The sequence below is a fragment of the Heteronotia binoei genome, chromosome 21 (assembly GCF_032191835.1).
Source record: "Heteronotia binoei isolate CCM8104 ecotype False Entrance Well chromosome 21, APGP_CSIRO_Hbin_v1, whole genome shotgun sequence".
NCBI classification, from domain to species: domain Eukaryota; kingdom Metazoa; phylum Chordata; class Lepidosauria; order Squamata; family Gekkonidae; genus Heteronotia; species Heteronotia binoei.
This window is the reverse complement of record NC_083243.1, coordinates 27,963,130-27,985,595: the sequence shown is the minus strand read 5'-3', so window position 1 is coordinate 27,985,595 and position 22,466 is coordinate 27,963,130. Positions and strand designations below refer to the sequence as shown.

Sequence of the window (22,466 nt, the reverse complement as noted above, 5' to 3'; positions counted from 1 at the left end):
ATGACATCATATAGTGCTGTGCACCCCCCATTTCCTGCCTCCGAAGCTCTCGCTGATTGCCAGGCATGGCAGCTTGACTGAATAGAGTCAGTGAACCCAAATGCTTTTGTTAAGCATTGCTAAGACATCGAAACTGCAAAATGGCACAGTGTGCATTCTTCACAGCAGGATTGTCCACTAGTTTCTTGGTTTGGAAGGAGGAAGCACAAACCTTGGTTGACTGGTTTAGATGACACAGCGCGGGGCACAAAGATAGGCCACATCCACACAGTTCCAGAGCATGGTTTGGCATCACATCTGAATCTGTGTTGACTTTGTATTTTTTAGCTAAGGTGCAAAAATGAAGGTGCAAAATGCAGTAGTCTTTGCAGTCGCTGATGTATAACTGGCCTTTCACATATATTGTGTGGCTCTTGATGCCCCCACTACCCCATCAGCTGGCTTGGAGAAGGCATTTGTCTCTTTAAAACACTTCTCTGAGCCAAGCCAGCTGGTGACTTGGAGAATGCATTTGTTTTCTTTCCACCTCTCCTTCCTTCCTCCCTTCCTCAAACATCCTACGTTAAGCAAGTTTGGTCACCCCTGTCCTTGCCCATACACTCTAACCACATCACCACTCTGCCTCTTGTACGGCACTTGAGAATTATGCAAAACCGCTCATTCCTTATTGTTACTTCCAAGAGCACAGAGGAGGAAAACACTGCTCAGAAACCATGTTAGTTTGTGTGGTCTTGAGCTGAACTCTGGCAATAAGAGGCATTTGGCCTGAGTTCTAGCAGACTGCCTCAAGCTGAAGTGTTGGGGAGTTGTATTACAAAGTTCCCCTACGAAGTCCTGCAGTTTCCTTATAAAGAGGGAAGCTGACTTGAATAAAGCATTTTTTGCTTTGTTGTCAGGGCAGTTCAGATCCTTAAGGGGAGAGTACATAGTATCCTCATAGCCCATAGCTCATAATAAAAAATGCAAGAAAATTTTATTGTTTGCTTGTTTCGATTTATAGCCTGCCCTTCCTTGAATGGGCTCTGAGCAGGTAACAACAATCAATACAGAGTTTAAATCAGATTCGTGCACTAAAATAATATAACATTCTACAACAAACTCCAATTCTAAAACAAACTCCAATTGCCTCTACTCCCTGAACATTTTTAATTTTGCAACCCCATAACAGCTCTCTCATGCAGTCTCTCTCTTTCCCTCTCTTTTCTGGTAGACCTGTGTTTTTCTACCATCTGGGATTACAGAAACCTCAAGTCTTGGTTCTTCCTCTGTTCTCATGTGGCGGTCTAGTAACTTTCATAAACTCCTCTCCAAGACTCCTGCAGCCCCTTCCTGATGTCAGTAGGCCACAAATGAGTAAGCACATGTCTCTGTGGGTGGGTGAACTCACCACTTTTTTGGTGGGCTCATAACTGTGGGAGATTTATTTGCTAGACAGGGTTGTTTGCTAGACAGGGTTAACAATATAGCCTTATCTTGTGGTCTGGAAATTGCAAAGTTCTGTGAATTGGGGTTGTCCGTGAGCCAGCAGAAAATCTACAAAAGCGGTGCGGCACAGTCCTTACCAGGCGGTGTGATCACATGTTAGAGGTGATGGAGGGAACTGCATACTTAAATACAGGGCTTTTTTTGAGAGGATTGCACAGGAACGGCGTTCCGGCTGGATTGGTGTCAGGAGGTGTGGCCTAATATGCAAATGAGTTCCTACTGGGCTTTCTCTACCAAAAACCCTTGTAAAACAATGGTGACATCAAGGGGTATGACCTAACATGCAAATGAGTTCCCGCTGGGCTTTTTCTAAAAAAAAAAGCCCTGCTGAAATACTACCTTCTGGCCATGTTAAAAAAAAAATGCCCTCACATATTGAAAGGTGTGTGTTGCAGTGGAAGGGTTGCCATGTCTATGTTGGAAAATACCTGGAGACTTTGGGGGTGGATCCAGGAGAGGGTGGGGTTTGAGGAGGGGAGGGGCCTCAGCAGGGTACAATGCCATAGAGTCCACCCTTCAAAGCAGCCATTTTCTCCAGGGGAGCCAGCTAGAGATAAGTTGTAAAAGCAGAAGATCTCCAGACTCCACCTGGAGGCTGGCAACCCTAGGGTGCAGAAGTTTCCTGCTTATTCATCCATCCATCCATCCATCCATCCATCCATCCATCCATCCATGGTGTACAAAGCATCCCATCCGCTCCGGCTCCCATTTCAAAGAAGGAAGGCGATACAAGTGCAGGTTTTTCATTTTATTTATGAAACCGAATAGCAGCAAGCCAGGAAGCTGGGTGTGGGGTGGTACTCGCATGCGGAATGTCAAGCAGGTTCCGCGGAACCGTCTCACCCGCCATCAATAATTTCTCAAGGTAATGAAACCATCTATCACGGCCCCCACTTTCCTCCTGGATATGCCCCTCTCTGTTTGGCAAAGCTGATTCGTTGCTCTTCTGCTTCCTCCTCTTCCTATGCATGTTACACTGGCTGTTCCACGCAGCTGCGGTTGGTAATTATTTTGACTGCAGAGTTCAGTTCAAGCGAGTGCCTCTTAACATTTTCAATTGGAAGAGAAGGCTCCTTCCCCCCCACCCCAATCCCTTCTATGCTCGAGTTGCGCCGAAAGCTCCGAGATGGACATTAATGGACAGTAAAACCCCTGACTTTAATTGCTGCAGACATTACGGTGGTTAAGAGTCTAATTTATAAGAGAACTTTTAAATCCCACTTTGTAGATCTTCAGAGATGATAAAAAATGGTTAAAATACTATTTGGAAGGTGAGCTTGGCTTCGTGCTAAAAGCCATTTAACCGCAGCTGAGCTCTACCGAAGGGAGGGGGTTGATCTGTCGATATATTTCTCTCCCTCCGTCAAGTCACAGCTGACTTATGGCAGCCCCATTCAGAGGTGGCCGACGGTAGCTCTCCAGATGTTTTTTGCCCACAACTCCCATCAGCCCCAGCCATCAGCCATGCTGGCTGGGCTGATGGGAGTTATGGGCAAAAAAATCTGGAGAGCTACCGTTGCCCACCCCTGAAGATGAATGAATGGAAGAGAAAATTGCATTTAAAGCAGACTGAGGACCCAGCCTTTCAGACCTTTTCCAGCCATCAGAATAGTATGTATAATAATACAGAAAAGCCAAATTCTGCAATGAGGTCAGCAATTTGAATATTCTTAGGAATTCAGCCTACCTAATGGCAGTTTGGTCTACCAGTCTTGTAGCTGTAAACAGGAAATAGTACCAGGTGGGGGCTTTCTGATGAGTGGGATGTGGGAGCAGCCGTGGTTCAGTGGTAGACAAACCACTTTGCATGCTGAAGGTCCCAGGTTCAGTCCCCTGCATCTCCAGCTAAAAGGATCAGACAGCAGGGGAACTGAAAGATGGAACCCTGAAACCCTGGAGAGCCATTGCCAATCAGAGCAGAGTATTCATCTGGATAGACCAATAGTACATGAACATATGAAACTGCTTTATACTGAATCAGGCCCTTGGTCCACCAAGTCGGTATTGCCTACTCAGACTGGCAGTGGCTCTCCAGGGTCTCAGGCAGAGGCCTTTCACATCACCTATTGCCAGACCTTTTAACGGGAGGTGGTGGAGACTGAACCTGGGACCTTGTACATGCCAAGCAGATGCTCTAACACTGAGCCACAGTTCCCCTCCCAAGTAGTAGTAGGCAACTTCATGTGTGTGGAGTGCCAGCATCACTGATGTTAGTTTTGGCTTGTGTCATTTGATCACACCAGACATGTTCACAGCTCCCTGTCATGGAGACTCTCTTGTTTTGACACAGTTCAGTCATCTTCTGCAAGCCATAGAGAAGGACCAGTATCTGTGAATACTTGCTCTGTAACTAACTGTATGCATCATAAATATATTAAAATTGGATGGACGGTACTGAAAATGGGGGGAACTGCTTCTCCCCTAACCTGCTTTGGCTTTTCTGGATCATGTCCATGTTCTTATGCTTTCAGTGGGTGGTATTGTAAGGCTAACTGGAAAATATCCTTCTTAAACATCCATCAGGGATGGAAATTTGCTGTCATTATTGGAATAATTGCAACTGTGAGATTATAAGATATAATCGGGGTGGAGTTCCAGGAGGAGCGCCTTTGCATATTAGGCCACACCCATATGATGTAGACAATCCTCCGAGAGCTTACAAGGCTCTTTTTTGTAAGCTCATGGAGGATTGGCTACATCAGGGGTGTGTGGCCTAATATGCAAAGAAGCTCCTGCTAGAATTCCACCCCGAATATAATCCAACCTGAATTGAATTTCCCCCTCCTTTTTTTCCCATTCCGGGCATTGAGGTTTGATTTAGCACTGAACTAGAATTATAGATGCTTCCTCTGACTTGGAGGTATGTTGTGTGTCCACAGCAGAAGTAATACCACAACTGGAGAGACATAGCTGGGCCCTTTGTCATTGTGAGACAAAATCCAACTGTATTTTTTTTTTCTCGACTTTGATGCTTTGGAATAAGTTAGAGCAGTGGCACAGGCACTGTATTTGTCTTCATCTTACACAGTGCTTTCCTGCAGAGCCAGAGAATGAAGTCCTGATTAAAAAAAAAAAAAAAGTTGCCAGTGAGCCATTTTTTAAATGCAAAGGATACCTTCCAGTGGGGCAGATGACAGATGTACTGTCGTAAGGAAGTGTGTGAAGGTGCAAAGTTGCCTTCTGCTGAGGCAGACCGTGGGTCTGTTGAGCTTGGAGTTGTCTGCTCTGACTAGCAGCAGCCCTCTGAGATCTCAGGGAAAGAGAGGTCATTCCTAAATCCTGCTCGCTCCTTCAGCTGCACAAGCCAGGGATTGAACTACAGAACCTCTGCTTGCAAAGTAGGTGCACTACCACTTAGCCACAGTGTTTTTCATCTGTCACAAGGCACAAAGCTTGTCTCTTAGCTAAGCCTTCCAGTCTGTTCTAAGATGTCACCACCTGTGAAATTGTTTGTGTTTCCTGAGCACATGAATTCTTCTACGTAAGAACATAAGAGAAGCCATGTTGGATCAGGCCAATGACCCATCCTGTCCAACACTGTGTCACACAGTGGCCAAAAAAATCAGGTGCCATCAGGAGGTCCATCAGTGGGGCCAGGACACTAGACGCCCTCCCACTGCTGCCCCCTCCGCCCGCCCAAGCACCCAGAATACAGAGCATCACTGCCTCAGACAGAGAGTTCCAACAATACGCTGTGGCTAAGAGCCACTGATGGACCTCTGCTCCATATGTTTATCCAATCCCCTCTTGAAGCTGTCTATGCTTGCAGCTGCCACCACCTCCTGTGGCAGTGAATTCCATGTGTTAATCACCCTTTGTGTGAAGAAGTACTTCCTTTTATCTGTTCTAATCCTGACTGCTACAGCGTTCAGTTCACGTACTACAGTGCCTGGCCCATGCACAGCAGAACTGAAAGGGACGAGGTCTTAATCATAGAAAGGAAGTGGTTTGTTTTAGATTTTATTCAAGGTCTAATCTTCAAATTATCTTTTCTTTTCCCCTCAGTGGATGAATACATTGCCATTGCTAAAGAGAAGCACGGCTACAACATGGAGCAGGTAACAAAAACGATATGGGTTTTAAAAATATTCACCATATAGGTGTGTTATTTCTATACTTCCCAGCCTCTCTCTTTTCAGCATTTGGAGGGCTGGGGAGAGAACAGTTCTCATAGCCATTTTGGGCTTGGTTAAGTTACCATGAGGTGACAGTTCACATTAAAAAATGGCAGGTAAGTGGTAGTTGTGAAGAATTACACTAGGGATCACCAGTGTGGTGCCCATGGGTGTCACGGTGCCTACTAATACTTTTTCTGGCACCTGCCAAGTATTTTCAGAAAGTGGGCAAGGCAGTATGGACCTTTTCCGCAGCAATGCTTCTGATTGGCTCTGCAAATTTTTTAAAATGATTTGGCAGTAGCTAGTGCCATAATACAAGAATCTTCATTGTGTGACTGAAGGTAAGCAGCTGCAGCCATTTTGTAGCTGTGCCTACCACATTGTGTTGGGAACTGTCTCTGCCCAGAATGCCAAAGGTGCCCATAGACCAAAGAAGGTTGGGGGCCCCTGCATTATGCTCACTCTCCAAAAAGTTGAACAAATAATGTTGCTATTATGAATAAATTTGTTAGAAGAGACGACTGGATTCACATCCCACTCTTCATTCAGTGTCTCAAAGCAGCTTACAGTCTCCTTCTCTTCCCCACAACAGACACACTGTGAGGTAAGTGAGGCTGAGAGAGCTCTTTCAAGGACTGCTCTTGAGAGAACAGCTCTTTTGAGAACTGTGAATGGCTCAAGGTCACACCAGCAGCTGCATGTGGAGGAGTTGGGATTCAAACTTGGTTCTCCCAGATTAGAGTCCATGCTCTTAACCACTACACCAAAGTGGCTCTGTTAGCTCCAAGACTTTATAAGGCAAAGTCACATACTAGCTGTGACAAGGCAACCGTTTTAATAATCTCCCTTCTAAAACTATCACCTTGTCTGTTTGCTTCAGTTGTCAAAATTACCCTTCAGAAAATGGCACAGTAGGCACTGGTAAAGATTTAAACAAATTTGTATTAGAAGTCGCTTAACCTACATGTCCTGTTACACTTCACACATTATATTCACACAGTCTTGAGTGTACTCCGCTTTGTCCTTTTTGTTAAGACTAAGGTTTCTCTACTAGACCCCTTTCCCTCTGGCAAGATAGTCATTCTCTTCTCATTAAGAGCAATAACTCTGTCTCTTGGCATGTTTAGGACATTTCAAAGCCACCTCTAAACCCTTTTCCAACTCCTTTGCCAACTCCTCTTCCAGATGAACAGGGAGGGACGGTTGCTCAGTGTTACAGCATCTGCTTGGTAAGCAGAAGGTCCCAGGTTCAATCCCCAGCATCTCCAACTAAAAAGGGTCCAGACAAGTAGGCGAGAAAAACCTCAGCTTGAGACCCTGGAGAGCCGCTGCCAGTCTGAGTAGACAATACTGACTTTGATGGACCGAGGGTCTGATTCAGTATAAAGCAGCTTCATATATTCATGTGTCTTTGTACACAGGATCTTAAGCTTAGAACTGGAGAACTACAATTCCCTCTCAAGATGTGTTTCTTTGTTTTTCAACCAGACACTTAAACTTGTTGGGAACTGTCTCTGCCCAGAGCCTTCTCTGGATTCAAAGTCACACCACTCTGGCTCTGAACCAGACTCTGCTTCAGGTGTAGGCTGCCCTCACATTAGAGAGACGCCCTCTCTGATGCGTACACTCGCCAACAGCTTCAGCTCCCCAACTGCCTCAACCAACTGCCTAACTGTCCCCTCTTGAGAGTTAACAGAAGTTCCCCCAATCAGAGTGAGTTCTATTAGCTGTCGCTCATATGCATTGCCTCTAAGCCTGTATAAACCTGCTGTCCGACACACTAGTGATAGAATAATGGCATAAAGTCCCCAAGGAGGCAAGCTTTGTGGTTTTACTAAATGCCAACAAGGCACACATTACTAATACTATCTCTAGCAACTTGTCACTGAACCTTGAGACTATGGCTTTATATTTCTTCCTCCTCACACCTGAGAGCATGCCTGACTAGTTTCTGCAAGACCTGGAATCAAATCCCTGTTCTGCCACAAAAGCTTACTGAGTGATAAGTATTTACTACTATTTACTTACAAAATGTATAGCTGCCTTTCAGCCCTCATCACATTTCCTCAGTCTAACCTATATCATAGTCTCCTCAAGATAAAATGAGGAAGGGATGCCCAAGTATACAGTCAGGAGCTCCTTGGGGTGGTAAAGATGTACTGGATGAGTAAATAGGCTCATCACCATCTTATGTGGGCCTCAACTGGTAATCTTGAGGGAGCCCTCCGCCCATGTGATGAAACTTTAGCTAACTTTGGGGTACTGTAACCTAGAAGCTTCAGTAGATTTCAGTCAGAACGAGTACAGCCCCATGCTTTTCTGAGTTTCCTCAGGTGAATGGAAACTACCATGTATGCCTGTAACAGGAACACGGCCTCAGGTAACTCTTGGCATCCTTGTGCTCTGTATACGACCGATTCCCAATTTAATATAAAAGGGATGCTTTTGGAGAAGCGCAAAACTTGAAACTGATGACAGATCTGAACAATAAAGGCTTAACACTTGAAAATGCCAAAAGCGGAAGAGCGCATTGTTTAAGCTTTCATTATTCTACGGTTCTGTGAGGCACACCCCTACTGGGAGGTTTGAAAAACTACCATTATTGTCTGCAGATTCTTCTCGGGGTGAGTCATGTTTAAGGGAATTCCAAAAAGGAAAACTCCCTAGATGTTAAGCAATGAGAGCGTAATGACTTGTGGAATGGAGCAGGGGGGGTAGTGCACTCATTCATAGACGTGGAGCCAGCGGTAGGTTTTGAAGTGAAAACTTTGTGCCAAGAAAAGCCCCCCCCCCTTTTTTTTTTTTGCATAGCAAAGTGAGAACGAGGGTGGAGGGGAAACCCCAGTGCCAAAGTTAGCAGTCTCAGTTTGAATGGTGAGAGAAATGCGGTGGTGGTGGTGATGAAGAATCTTTATAGGATTGCAGAATCGGAGCCGACTTTCTCCTGGCACAGGAGTTCATTCTGTGATATTTTTAACTTGGCGGATTGGGGATGATAATTTCACTTGACACTTGAGAAACGCAGTTTTGCCAGCTTTGCTTCAAGTGTAAGATTGTTGGGCTCTTTTGAAACATTTAGAGTGTAAGGAAAAGGGGATATGTTTATGCGGCATAAGGAGTTTACTGGTGTGATGCCATCTCTTTGCACATCAGTTTTGTGATTGCTGCTCAACAGTAGTGCAGTGAACTTGCACGTCCTTTCTGTGGCTATGCTTCACTGGTGCCTGGTGTGAGAGCACAGCACTAACCATAAAATGAAGATTTTTGGCAGTTCATTGCCTTTCCCTGAGTTCACAGAGGGTCTTCTGCATTGTCAGGGGCTGCCCAGTCATTTGGAAACAAAAGGGAATATAAGCACTGCTCATGTTATCAGGCAGATGGTGGATCTACTTTTCTGCCCTGGTCAAGGAATTGGTAATCTATTTGGTGGAACTGAGACTGGAGCATTGCCATAATCAAATCACTAGCCTTTTAAAGGTGTGCTTGAGTTTATCTGCTTCTTTTCATGGGAATGTTTAACTGCTTGATCGGTCCACTTTCAGAGACTTATTGAACTGGTAAGAGAGATCAGAATGCTCATGGGATTGTTCCCTGATGCTGTCAAGGCTAGGTTTGGAGAGACATTATGTGTTCAATCTCACACACTCACCAAAGTAGGCTATGTATTTGAACTGTACACTGCTATGTCAAAGTTGTGTGGGTTCCCATGAGACCATTATGACAGAGTAATGTTATCTCATTGCACATCTGGATTGTTTGAGGGATTGCAGTGATGATTCTGTCAGTGCCATTGCTACAGCTTAGATTTCATTGTGGCAACTGATAAAATTAAGAACATAAGATAAGGCATGTTGGATCAGGCCAGTGACCCATCCAGTCCAACACTCTGTATTACACAGTGGCCAAAAAACCCTAGTGCCATCAGGAGGTCTGTCAGTGGGGCCAGGACACTAGAAGCCCTCCCACTATTGCCCCCCAAAGCACCAAGAATGCAGAGCATCACTGCTCCAGACAGAGATTTCCATCTATACCCTGTGGCTAATGTTCCCTCTAAGCTGCAGAGTCTTGTGAGCAAAAATTCTACTTTGTGAGCTACGGATATTAAAGTTGTAAACTACTGGCATTAAAGTTATGAGCTACTGGATAAATTATTGTGCTCTGGGGTCAGTTTTCCTGGTGTGAGCTGGAGGCTAAAAATCTTTGCGCTAGCTCATGCTAACTCAGCTTAGAGGGAACACTGCCTGTGGCTAATATCCACTAACGGACCTCTGCTCCATATGTTCATCCAGTCCCCTCTAGAAGTCGTAAATTGCTTCCCAGAGTCGTCTTTCTTCTTCTCATTGACCCCTCTCCTCCACTTCTGGGTGGTTTTTGAAAGAGATTTGGGTACTGCATAAATTAGTTTGCTCTAGGGCCATCCTTCCTGAACTAAAACAAAAATGTGTGAGCCAGAAGCTAACAAACCGTGAGCTAACTCACTAACTCAGCTTAGAGGGAACACTGGTAGCAAGCAGTTGTCACAACTGCTTGGATCATTTCGGCTTGCTAACTGTGGCTGATGTTTCTTGAAGTCATCACCACCTTCTTTGACTGTCTTGGTGGATAACTGCAACAAGAGCTTAGGAGGTCATTGCTGTTAATAGATGAAATGATGTACCATTTTTTAAAAACGTCCTTAGATAAAGATAATCTGGCTAACTTTCATTCTGTCCATAACCTTTTGTTCTGTGGCAACGCTGAGTGTGTGGAAGTAGAGTAACTTCAGGCAGTTTTGAATGATCTTTCATTCTTTGACCCTTTTCAGTCTGTCTTCAGACCTTAATGCAGGACATTGGCCAGTTTTGGTCATGCTGGTCAATGACCTGCAGTCTATAAATCAGTAAAGGGAATTATTTTCTACCAATTTCGTTGAATCGGTTTTTGATGCCATGATTCCATGCTTCTGGACAAGGCTTTTTTTGGTATCAGGAACTCCTTTGCATGTTAGTCCACACCCCTCGTACGTAGCCAGTCTTCCAAGAGCTTACAAGGCACTTATTACAGGGCCTACTATAAGGTCTTGGAGGATTGGCTATATCAGGTTGTGTGTGGCCTTATATGCAAAATAGTTTCTGCTACAAAAAAATCCCTGCTTTTTGATTGTTTAGGTTGGAATCTTAAGGGGTGGTCCTCCAATTATTTGTTTTTGGTTTATGGCCTGTGGTCTGCAGGATGTAGTTGGAGTTGCTAAGTCACCCCTTCAGGATCTCTTTCATGAAGTACCACAGAGGCTGGTTTTGTCACTATAATAACTACATGAAGTTGTTGAATGTGCTTATCCACGGCATTGGGATGGGTATCCACCATATGCTGAGAACACCCACTTCTGTGTATTGTTAAGCAGGCATCCAGGACTGGCTGTCTGAGAGCCAGTTTGGTGTAGTGGTTAAGTGCGCGGACTCTTATCTGGGAGAACCGGGTTTGATTCCCCCTCTCCTCCACTTGCAGTTGCTGGAATGGCCTTAGGTCAGCCATAGCTCTGGCAGAGGTTGTCCCTGAAAGGGCAGCAGCTGCAAGAGCTCTCTCAGCCCCATCCACCTCACAGGGTGTCTGTTGTGGGGGGGAGGGGAAAATACAGGAGATTGTGACCACTTTGAGACTCTGAGATTGAGAGTATAGGGTGGGATATAGATGATACCATCACCATCTTCTTCTCTTCCTCCTCCTCCTCCGTGGTCATGAATGTATTAGTCGAATGCATGCCGAGTGAACAATCTGAAATTGAATGCAGACAGAAGGTGGATGCTAGTGGAGAATATTCATATCCTAGAGCAGTGGCCCCCAACCATTTTTGGCACCAGGGACCGATTTTGTGGAAGACAATTTTTCCACAGACCGGTGGAGGTGAGGATGCTGGGGGTTTTGCTGCCCCAGGCTGCCTACACCCCATTTCTGCACCCCCATGGGTTGGTTTGGTGTGGAGAGCCGGTTTGGTGTAGTGGTTAAGTGTGCGGACTCTTATCTGGGAGAACCGGGTTTGATTCCCCACTCCTCCACTTGCACCGGCTAGCATGGCCTTGGGTCAGCCATAGCTCTGGCAGAGGTTGTCCTTGAAAGGGCAGCTGCTGTGAGAGCCGTCTCCAGCCCCACCCACTTCACAGGGTGACTGTTGTGGGGGAGGAAGGTAAAGGAGATTGTGAGCCGCTCTGATACTCTTCGGAGTGGAGGGCGGGATATAAATCCAATATCTTCTTCTTCTTCATCATCTTCTTTAAATAAGGAGTAGGTGAAGGTCTCTGCCTCACTCCACGGCCTGGTTGCTAGCAGGCCACGGCCTGGTACTGGTCCACGTCCCAGGGTTTGGGGATCCCTGTTCTAGAGGGTAATGATAGTCTTATAGATCAGGTGGGGATGTTCCTAGTCTTACATCCAAGTACTTATCAGGTGTAATGGTTAAGTATGCAGACTGATCTGGGAGAAACAGGTTTGATTCCCCAGTCCTCCACTTGCACCTGCTGGCATGACCTTGGTTCAGCCATAAGTTCTCAGCAGAGCTGTTCTCTCAAGAGCAGTTCGCCGAGAGCTCTCTCAGCCTCACCTACTTCACGGGGTGTCTGTTGTGGGGAGAGGAAGGGAAAGGAGATTGTAAGATGCTCTGAGATTCTCAGTGAAGGGTGGGGGTATAAATCCATTCTCCTCCTCCTCCTCTTGATGACATTAGACTAGCCAGGACCATCAAGGTCAAAGCAAACATTGGGTGATTGCTTTCTGTGTTTCTGTTTTGTTTTGTTTTTGAATTATTGTATTTCCCCCCTTTCAGTTGAAGGAGCTGTAATCCAACTGAATGATTTTTTTTTAGACAAGGGCACTGAGTACTGATCAACGTTGTGTTAAAGGTGCACCTCTTCGTGACAGTAACTCTCTGTGTCTCTGTCTCTCTCTCTGTGTCTCTAAAAATGCAGTATGGTAGATTCTTGATAGAGCATGAATGCGTCAAGGAGTGTTTGCAGTGAATTTATCCACTAAGACTTTCTTGTGGCATCCATAACCTAGCCTTGAGAGCAGAAGAATGTGCTGTTCAAACATGAAAACTATCAGCATCGTTACCTTCCTTTCATTGTAGATCCAGTTTTTAGTTACATTGATGGTTATCTTATTTCACTCTTCCCTCCTGCAGGCTCTGGGGATGCTCTTCTGGCATAAACATAACATAGAGAAATCTTTGGCAGACCTGCCTAACTTTACCCCTTTCCCGGACGAATGGACGGTTGAAGACAAGGTCTTGTTCGAACAGGCTTTCAGTTTCCATGGGAAAACGTTCCACCGAATTCAACAGATGGTAAGGAATCCTGGAGGCCACAGGTGTTGTGTGCAACAGCCCTGGCAAAAAAGCAAAAGAGGCCCTTGTGGGTCTGGATTCTTTGAACAATACCAGTCTTTCTTGGGTTGCCCATTTTGTCTAAAAAGGTATGGGAATCCTGTAGAAGAAACAGACTTTAATACATGTGAAAGTATGCATAGCAAAAATGTGAAAATACATGTGAAAGTATGCATAGCAAAAATATGATGTATCCTGGGTTTGGGGGCAGAATTAAGGTGATAAAAAGACAGGATTTCTTGGTATCTGTTTTAGACCTCAACCCTTAAATAACGCTCCAGTGCAATGGTTTTTCTGCCTGTGGAGAAGCAGAGAGATTTTGCCAGTTTTCCCGATCCTGTTGCTGATTCCCATTTTGAACACCTTAAGCTGCTTTACTGAATCAGAAGACATCTACTCAGACAGGCAGCAGTTCTGTGGGGTCTCAGGCAGAGGCCTTACAGGTTTCCTACTAAGCTGCTTAGAATCATAGAGTTGGGAAGGGACCTCCAAGGTCATCTCGTCCAACCCTCTGCAAAATGCAGGAACTTCACAAATACCTCCCCCCAGCACCCCCTTCCTGACTTTCATCTCATGATCTGCCTAATTCACAGGATCGGCATTGCTGTCAGATGGCCATCTAGCCTCTTCTTTAGAAACCTCCAAGGAAGGAGAGTCCACCACCTCCTGAGGAACCCTGTTCCACTGAGGAACTGCTCTATTGGGAAGTTCTTCCTAATTTTTAGCCAAAAACTCTTTTAATTTAATTTCAACCTGTTGGTTTTAGTCTGACCTTCTGAGGCAACAGAAAACAATTCTGCACCATCCTCTATATGACAGTCCTTCAAGTACTTGTAATTGGAGATGCTGGGGATGGAACCTTGGACCTTTTGCTTGCCAAGCAAATGCTTTACCACTGAGCTATGGCCCTTCCCTGCACTGTTCTTTCCGTTCTTCTGACCTTTTATAATTGTGTGCCATCACGCTGAAACTGACAGCAACCCCAGGACCTGGAGATTTTCCAAGGCAAGAGATGATCAAAAGCAGTTTGCCTTTCTCTTCCTCTACATAACAACCCCAGTTTTCCTTGGTGGGCTCTCATCGAAGTACTAACTATGTACCAACCTGGTTAGCATCCAAGTTCTGATGAGAGAGGGCTAGTCAGGGTTATTTAGGCTGCTGACCTGCAGGGGCACAACTCTGAGACACAGAAAGCTGCAGTGAGAGGGTGAAGGGGGAGAAATTGCCTTCCTGTGTCATTGTAGTGACTTGTAGGCTCTGAGTACCAGGTGCCAGAAGTCAGACAAGGCATTGTCATTCAGTCCAGGATCAGGGGTCCAGAAGTCAGGCAAGGCAGAGTTGGTGACTTAGCATCTATCATAAGTGTTTCATCCATGCCTAACAATCTCTCTTGACTGGTTCTTATAACCCCATGCCTAAGGGTCATGCTTGCAGCCAGCTGCTTAGAAGCAATCCTGCAACAATTTATCTTCGTTATTAGCAAGCGGCTGGTGTCAGGCCAGGAGGCATGCACTTTGCCATTTTGTCTGTAGCTGTTCTCAGCCTCCATCTGCAGTGCTCTAAGGGCATGGGTGATACTGGTGGGCTAGGAATAGCCAACTGAGGTTCCCTTGCTGAATCAGGACTGGAGTGTGTTGGGTGGCTCTGCACCAGCTGTTGACTGAATCGTAATAAGCCTGCATCTCATTTGCCTGATAATTACCTTCTGTTAACTCAGGGCTGGCTACATGGGGCTCCTCTTCTCCAGAGGAGACCTTGCTATTGCTAAGCTCTGGCTGACCCATGAAACACGTGACTCTTTCACACTGCTTAGGATCTAAGCCATAATAATTTGGTATCAGCTATGCACTCCACTGCAAGCCACTGTCTTTGCCCAAGATCTCCATCCGTTTGCTTTTTATAAGAGCAGACGCTTTCTTAATATTTATATCCACTGGAGACTGAGGGTCACACTAAAAGCTGTGTGCTGTTAATTAGCCAGAGCAACAACTGTGACTAATTTGTCTTTGCCAAAGCTTCTGGCTTAATTCTACTGTCTGAAGTTGCTCCTTTTCCCTTCTTTCAAGACATTCTCAGTTCTGTTCTGTATACTTAACTTTCTTTAAGGGCAGAACTAGATTGTGCTGCTTGACGTGGGTCAGTTGCCAAAGTTAAAAATGCCTGCTTCGTGTTGAATTCTTCTCTCTCCTTCCTCCCTCCCTTTTCCCAGAATGTTTGGCTGACTTATCTGTATCGATTAGCTACCCGTGGTGGCAGCCAATGATATAGAGCGGAGTTGGGTGAAAAAATGATTGTCGCAGCATGAGCGAGATCTGCCTAAGCGTTACCCTCCCACGATAACCACTGCTAAGTTGTGTCTTCATCCTACCCAACTTTTGCCTTTTCGCTACAAGTAAATGTTGATTTTTATTTTTAACAAAAGGAGGAAATTTCAGGGCTTTTTTTTTGTAGCAGGAACTCCTTTGCATATTAGGCCACACACCCCTGATGTAGCCAATCCTCCAAGAGCTTACAGGGCTCCTACTGTAAGCTCCAGGAGGATTGGCTATATCAGGTTGTGTGTGGCCTAATATGCAAAGGAGTTCCTGCTACAAAAAAAAAACACCTGGGAAATTTTAAGAACTGAGGTGTACCTTTACTGGAATCTCCTTACTTTACCTTCAAGTACTCATCAAGTGCAACAGTCTGGCAGCAGAAGTTTGCAGAGGAGTCTGGATTTTGGGTGGGATGCGGTTTGGGGGTGACTCAGTGGCAGAGCATCTGCTTTGCAATCACAAGGTCCCCAGTTCACTCCCAGGCTTCTCCTGTTCAAAGAATCAGATAGTAGATGATAGTGAAAGACCTCAGATGCAATTCTAGGCAGACCAGACAAAGAGTGTTCTTGGTAGGTGAAGGATCTGTCTTGGCATAAGGCAGCTTTGTGTGTACACGTGGGACTTAAAGGCACCCTTCTTTCGCATTTATGAACCTTTGACTTTTAAACTTGTATGCTTTTAGGCCAGATTAAAAACGACCTGTTATTGGCATATTTAAGAAATTGGAACAAGGAGTAAAGTTAACATCTTTCTGCATGCTTTGCAGCCAATAGTAAAAAAAAAAACCAACTGGACAGACAAGAGATGTCAGAGTGGTTAGAGTTTATTGTAAAGTTTGTTGGGAGAAATGGCTCTCCTAATCCTCAGAAATTCATTCTTCTGACATTCAGAAGCCTGCTGTGAGGGCATCTGTGGGATCTTTTCAGTCACTTCAGGTCATTCCTGCAGCACCCCATCAATGCCTTGAGGAGTTTACAGTCTAGATCAGGGGTGTCAAACATGCAGCCCAGAGCCCAAATCAGCCTCCCCCCGAGTGCTCCTATCAGGCCCCCGAGCAACTTGCTGTCATCTGCTTCCTTCTCCCTCTCTCATCCTTCCTTCTGCATCACAGCTTGCTTTGCCAGGCTTGCTCAATAGCACAGGGGCTACAGGGCAAAACCTGTATTTTCTCCATTGGCTAAGGCTCTTCCCTTGGGGAGGAAGTGGGGGAGGGAGAGCTTGCTTTGCCAGGCACAACAGAGCTACTGATCCAAGCCTTTCTTCCTTCTATTGACTGAGACTTCTCCTCCTCCTGGTTCCCTAGGGAAGGAAGGAAAGAGCCAGAGCTTCCTTTGCCCTGTTCCCTGGGCCCTATGGAAGAAATACAAAGAAAGCACCTTTAAGACCGAGTGCTAATGTTTTAAGAATGTTTTAAGTTTTGTTTTTTGTTTTTTAAAATGTCTTTGTCTGTGTGCTTTATAAAGTTTATATCTCTGCTACCTAATCATAAATGGGTATACACATGGCCTGGCCCAACACGGTCTTATTTACGTCAGATTCAGCCCTCATAAGAAGTGAGTTTGACACCCCTGGTCTAAATGCTGAAGAAGATATGGTGGGGGTGGGGAATAACAAAAGATGGATGGAGCAAATGTACTTAGGTTTCATTTCAGTTGGCCACGAGAACTTAAGGCAGAGGAAGGCAGTCTTTTTGTTGGCCTAGACCCCCCCCCCCACCCATTAACATTTATCTATGTCTTTACAAAAAAGGGGGGGGGGGAGAAAGATGAAGGTTGTATGGTTGTTCACTTAGAGATGAGATTATTGATGACAGAAAAGCACTTGTAGGGGAGCATGTAGACACCAATGCAAGGATTTACACACGTTTTTATGGAAGGTCCGCAATCCGAATTCTAATTTCAAGCAATTGCTACTTTACAAGAGGGGACACCCCCTGTCTTATTGGCTTCCAGTCTGCCCTTCTGAGTCCCAGCTTTGACCCGAGCCCATTCTGGCTCCTTTGGAGGAGGAGGGCACTGCCAGGCTGAGCAAAATAAAGTGGGATTCCACTGTCTGATATGCACATCAGTGGTTGCCTGCCTCTGGATTAGCTGGATTTCTCTTGCTGCTCTTAGTAAGAGGCATACCAAACCTGCTTTTGCCATAGCTGGTAGAACAGGAGCGTCAAACTCATTTGTTATGAGAGCCGGATCTTCACCTTGTCAGGCCGGGCCATGTGTGTCATAAAATGTAATGATAGATAGATAGATAGATAGATAGATAGATAGATAGATAGATAGATAGATAGATAGATAGATAGATAGATAGATAGATAGATAGATAGATGAATTTATTGTCATTGTTCTCAACAAAAAGAGAGCAACGAAATGAGGTGCTCTTCCACAAACATACCAACACATCAAACACACATATTCATAAACCATTTAAATACATCTGAAACCATTAAACCATTTAAACCATTTAAACCATTAAAACCATTTAAATACATCTAAAACGGATAAACATTCATAAAACCATTAAAACCATTTAAACCATTAAATAAACATTCATAAAACCATTAAACATTCATAAAACCATTAAAACCATTTAAACCATTAAATACATCTAAAACAGATAATCCTTCATAGCCCTGCATTTAACCTAACCACAGCACTTGGATAGAAACTGTCCTTAAATCTGTTTGTCCTAGCCTTCAACACTCTATATCGTCTACCTGACGGTAAGATCTCAAAAAGCAAATGGCCCAGATGTGTATGGTCCCTTAGGATCATTTGTATCTTCCTTTTACATGCCATATTATACAGATCCACCAATGCTGGGTAGGGGAGATGTAAACTTTATAAAGAACATAGACACACACACTCAGCCTAATCCACCTCACTGGCTTTTTGAGCCTCAGGAAACAGAAGGAAGAGAGGCTTGGCTTAGTAGCTCTGCTGTGCGATTGAGAGAGCCTGGCAAAGCTAGCTCTCCTTCCCCCACTTCCTCCCTAAGGGAGGAGCTTTACTCTGTTGCTCCTGTGCAATTGAGCAAGCCTGACAAAGCAAGTTGTGATGCAGAAGGAAGCAAGAGAGGGAGAAAGAACCAGACAGCAGTGAGTTGGTCGTGGGCCTGATAAGACCCCGGGCCGCATGTTTGACACCCCTGATCTAGATGTACAGTTGTGCATCAATATAAACTCAATGCCCTGGACCTATGAGGGTGGCTTTGCTCCTTGCCCCTGTTTGTGGTAGTATGGCATAGGGAGCGGATTCTCGAGTTAGAATCAGGGAGGCTTGAGTTCAAATCTCCTTCCGGTTACAGAGCTCAGTGGGTACCTCAGCTAGCTTAAACAGCCTTACAAGTGTTGTTGTAGAGATAAACTGGAGATGGAAGGAGGGGCCCTCTGGAACAAAGCGTTGCACAGATATAATTTTTCTTTCCCTGGAGGAAAGTGTTGCACAGATATAATTAATCTAACTATGTAAAGAGGCACATATAGTCCGATGTTTGTGCCTGCTTGATTTACATCCACGTCTCACAAAAATCAATCCAGCGTGGGTTCCCTGATCAACAAACTGCTCTGCATAGCCAGCTAAAATCTAACCATAAAACCTGATAATTGGAGCAGCCGCTATCCTTCAAAGTTAAGCATGTCTTTGTGTGTGCTGATGGTGAGGGGGACAGGATAACAATCACACATTCCTTAGTAGTTATCAAAAAAGTAAAATTGCTTTTTTTTAGAAAAGGCCAAAGCAGTATGGCACGTAGCACAAGATTCTTTGGAACACTCTGTTGGACTGGCTGTTTAAAAAACAAACCCCAGAAAGTGTGCCAGGGCAGTAGGAGTGGGGAACAAATCATCTAGGCCATGATCTTAAGACTTTTTTGTCTGCAGGTTTTAAGGTTGCCAGCCTCCAAGTGGGAGCTGGGGATCTCAAACTTTTACAACTGATCTCCAGACTACAGAGATCAGTTCCCCTGGAGAAAATGTAGTGTTGCCAGACCCCTGGTCTGGGCAGGGGTTTCCCTAGTTTCAGAAGCTCCAATCCACCACTAACCAGCTGGCTGGCGGAGGGGAAGCCCCACCCCCAAACAGGCCCCTCCTTTGTTGTTGACATTGCTGGTATGAGGATGTCATGGGGAAGTGATGTCATCATGCCAGTCATGTTGCATGACAACGCTCTAGCATTTTGGCCAAAACTCTATTTTTTGACCAAAATGCTAGTGTGTCGCTGCATGATGTGCCCAGAGTGATGACATCATTTCAGTGTGATGTCATAGCGCTGGCGACATCGCTTACAGCAATGTTGCCCCATCCTCCCCACTTCCAGAAGGCTCCCTCTTATTCTCTGCTGGCCGAGTAAGTAGACCTGACAGTCCTAAGAAAATGGCTGCTTTGGAGGGTGGACTCTATGGCATTGGACCATGCTGAGGCCCCTCCCCTCCCCAAACCCTACTCTCTCCAGGCTCCGCCTCCAAAACTTCCAGATATTTCCTTGCTCAGAGTTGTCAGCCATCATTTGCATTCAGTTAAAGATGCTTTGCTTACTTTTGTAGGGCCAGGATACGAATAGTTGGTATCAAACATACCGCTGGCATTCTGCAAAGAAAAAGAAATGGAAGCAATCCCACTGGGAACATAACAATCAATAGCTGATAAATGCTGAGGCAAGGCTAGAGAGACCAGGGTTAGGGGCCTCACTCTATGTCCATTTTTGCAAGTATACTAATAGGAGTCTGCACTCATAAGGAGGACAAGGCATTTGGGCAGAAAACTGGAGTCCTCACAATTCAACTACAATGTGGGCTGTAAACAACAAAGGGAAAAATTGAGAGGCAGCTCCTTCATTGCAAATTGTGTTTTCTGAAGCAGGCTCAACTAGAAGCAAAAGCAGAACAATTGATAATGTAATTAGTCGTTAAGTCAGTGAGAATGCAGCCCAGCTAAAGCAGTGTAGTGTTGAGGGCAAAGGAAACTTATGAAAGCTGGAAAAAGAAGGTGTCACACTGAAATGGGAGGCTGGCCACTGGAAGGCCAAGTGAAGGGAAGTTAATACAAAAGCTGAAAGCTTCAGAAGTGTTTGGTTTTGAATCATACCTCCTGTTCTGTAACTTAAATCACTGGCTTAAGCTGCACCGTTTCTAGAAAGGCATCCAAGATGCCAATTAATCTGCTCTTGGTTTCTGGAACAGCACCAAGATGTGGCAGTGCTGGGCGATTGTGCACTTGGCACTTTACATTCCGGGGTCAGGCACAAACAGAATTGGGTTATGCCTCGGAGGATAAAGAAAGGATCCCCAGCTCTGAGTTGGCAAATTCCTGGAGATTAGGCTATGGAGCCCTGGGAGGGAGGGTGTTAGGGAGGAAAAGGACCTCAGTGGGGTATAATGCCAGAGAGTCCACCCTCCAAAGCAGCCATTTTTCTCTAGGGAAACTGATCTCGGTCATCTGGAGATGACTTGGAATTCTGGGAGATCTCTGGGCCCATCTGGAGGTTAGCAACCCTAGGAAAAACAGACGATGGGCAGCTTCTGTTCACAGCGGGATTGTGGGACTTTGCCAGGCAGGCGTCTCTCTCTCTCTCTCTCTCTCTCTGGTTCGGAACTGGAGCACGCAAGAGTCTCATTGACACCAGTCTTCTGTGTTTCTCAGCTTCCAGACAAGTCGATAGCAAGCTTGGTGAAGTTCTACTACTCCTGGAAAAAAACGAGAACTAAAACGAGTGTTATGGATCGTCACGCTAGGAAACAGAAAAGAGAGCGGGAGGAAAGGTGAGTGTGTAAATGGAGCTGCAAGGTTAAAGATCTGGAGATGAGGGCCTGCTTTATTTGTCTAATATGCAGATAAATATTTATTTGCACTTTTAGTTCCCCCTTTCTCATTTTGACTCGGCCAGTTTTCCAAGTGTGATAGGATGATTTTGTCAATCGAAGCCCAATACAAAATCTGGTGACATTTGAATTGATAATATTTGTATCTCGCTGCAGAGGTTCCCGCTAAAACAAACCTGACTCAGTCAGTCAGCAGGCAAATTAGAAAATGTGAGAACATTTGAGTCTTCAACACTAGGGCTTTTTTCCCTGGGGGAACGTGGTGGAACAGAGTTCCAGAACCTCTTAATGGAAACAAAATTCTCAAAAGTTTAAATCTTCATGAAGGGCACACGTGTGATTTTCCTTCATTTTCTTCTTGAGAGTTCCAGCACATCTTTTTCCGGGGAGGGGGCAGGAGGAAAGCTCTGCTTTAACACCAAACGTAAGTTAAAATTAAATGAAAACAACATAATGCAGTGGGACTGGGACTGAAGATTTGGAAGGAAAAGAACACATTATCTCTAATAAAGGTCAACTCCTGAGCTGATCTATCACAACACAGCTTCCCTCCCTCTAAAAGAATGCTCTCCAAAATAGTTCTGTTTGCACATTTTACAGAATAATAGAAGTGTGGGGACCTTCCAAATAGCCGTCTTTGAAGGTGGTGGTGGTTGTTTGCATATAGAAATGTAGACAGTTTGAGATATTGGCACAAATCTGTTTCAGTCATTTTAAATAGCAGTGCCACTCAAGATGGATGCAAGGTGAAAAAGGTGGATATTTTGTGGGTCAGATTATGCAAACTAAGTGGTTGTACGTTTTCAAAGCACTTGAAGAGCAAATCTTGTCAACTTGCTGCCACTCTGCAAATGGTTGCCATGTTGCTGGAGTAACTTTCTCATCTCTTGAGCCCAGGGCTTTTTTTTGTAGCAAGAACTCCTTTGCATATTAGGCCTGATGTAGCCAATCCTCCCAGAGCTTACAGGGCTCTTAGTATAGGGCCTACTGTAAGCTCTTGGAGGATTGGCTACATCAGGGGAGTGTGGCCTAATATGCGAAGGAAGCCCTGCTTGAACTGATACTGGAATCTCTTGTGTTTTATAGTCTCCTTCTTTTTGTAGACCCCTTCCTTTATCATCCTATTGCAATGGGCCATGGTGCCACTGCTACCTTTGCTAGCGCTTACCAAGCATTTTAAAAAAGTGAATAGGACAACCCTGTATCTGAATTCCGAAGATGCCTGTAGGCTGAAAAAGGTTGGGGACCCTTGATACAGGGTCACTGTCCAACCACAGTGTCTGTCTTAATAAATCTTTGCTGTGTTTGCTGCTGGTGTACCATTATTTCACCTAGCAAGAATACAAGCTTGAATGCACATCCTCTGTTGAAAGCATG

General features: G+C 45.0%; 1 protein-coding gene across 2 annotated transcripts in view; it reads left to right on the top strand.

The window, feature by feature from the left end:
- Positions 1-22,466, top strand: part of RCOR1 (REST corepressor 1) — a 213,538-nt gene that overhangs the window by 143,554 nt on the left and 47,518 nt on the right. For both annotated transcript variants that reach the window (XM_060263077.1, XM_060263078.1), the window contains exons 4-6: positions 5,491-5,543; positions 12,760-12,921; positions 20,911-21,029. In XM_060263077.1, the coding sequence (XP_060119060.1) occupies positions 5,491-5,543; positions 12,760-12,921; positions 20,911-21,029 (334 nt within the window). The remainder of the gene's footprint in view (positions 1-5,490; positions 5,544-12,759; positions 12,922-20,910; positions 21,030-22,466) is intronic.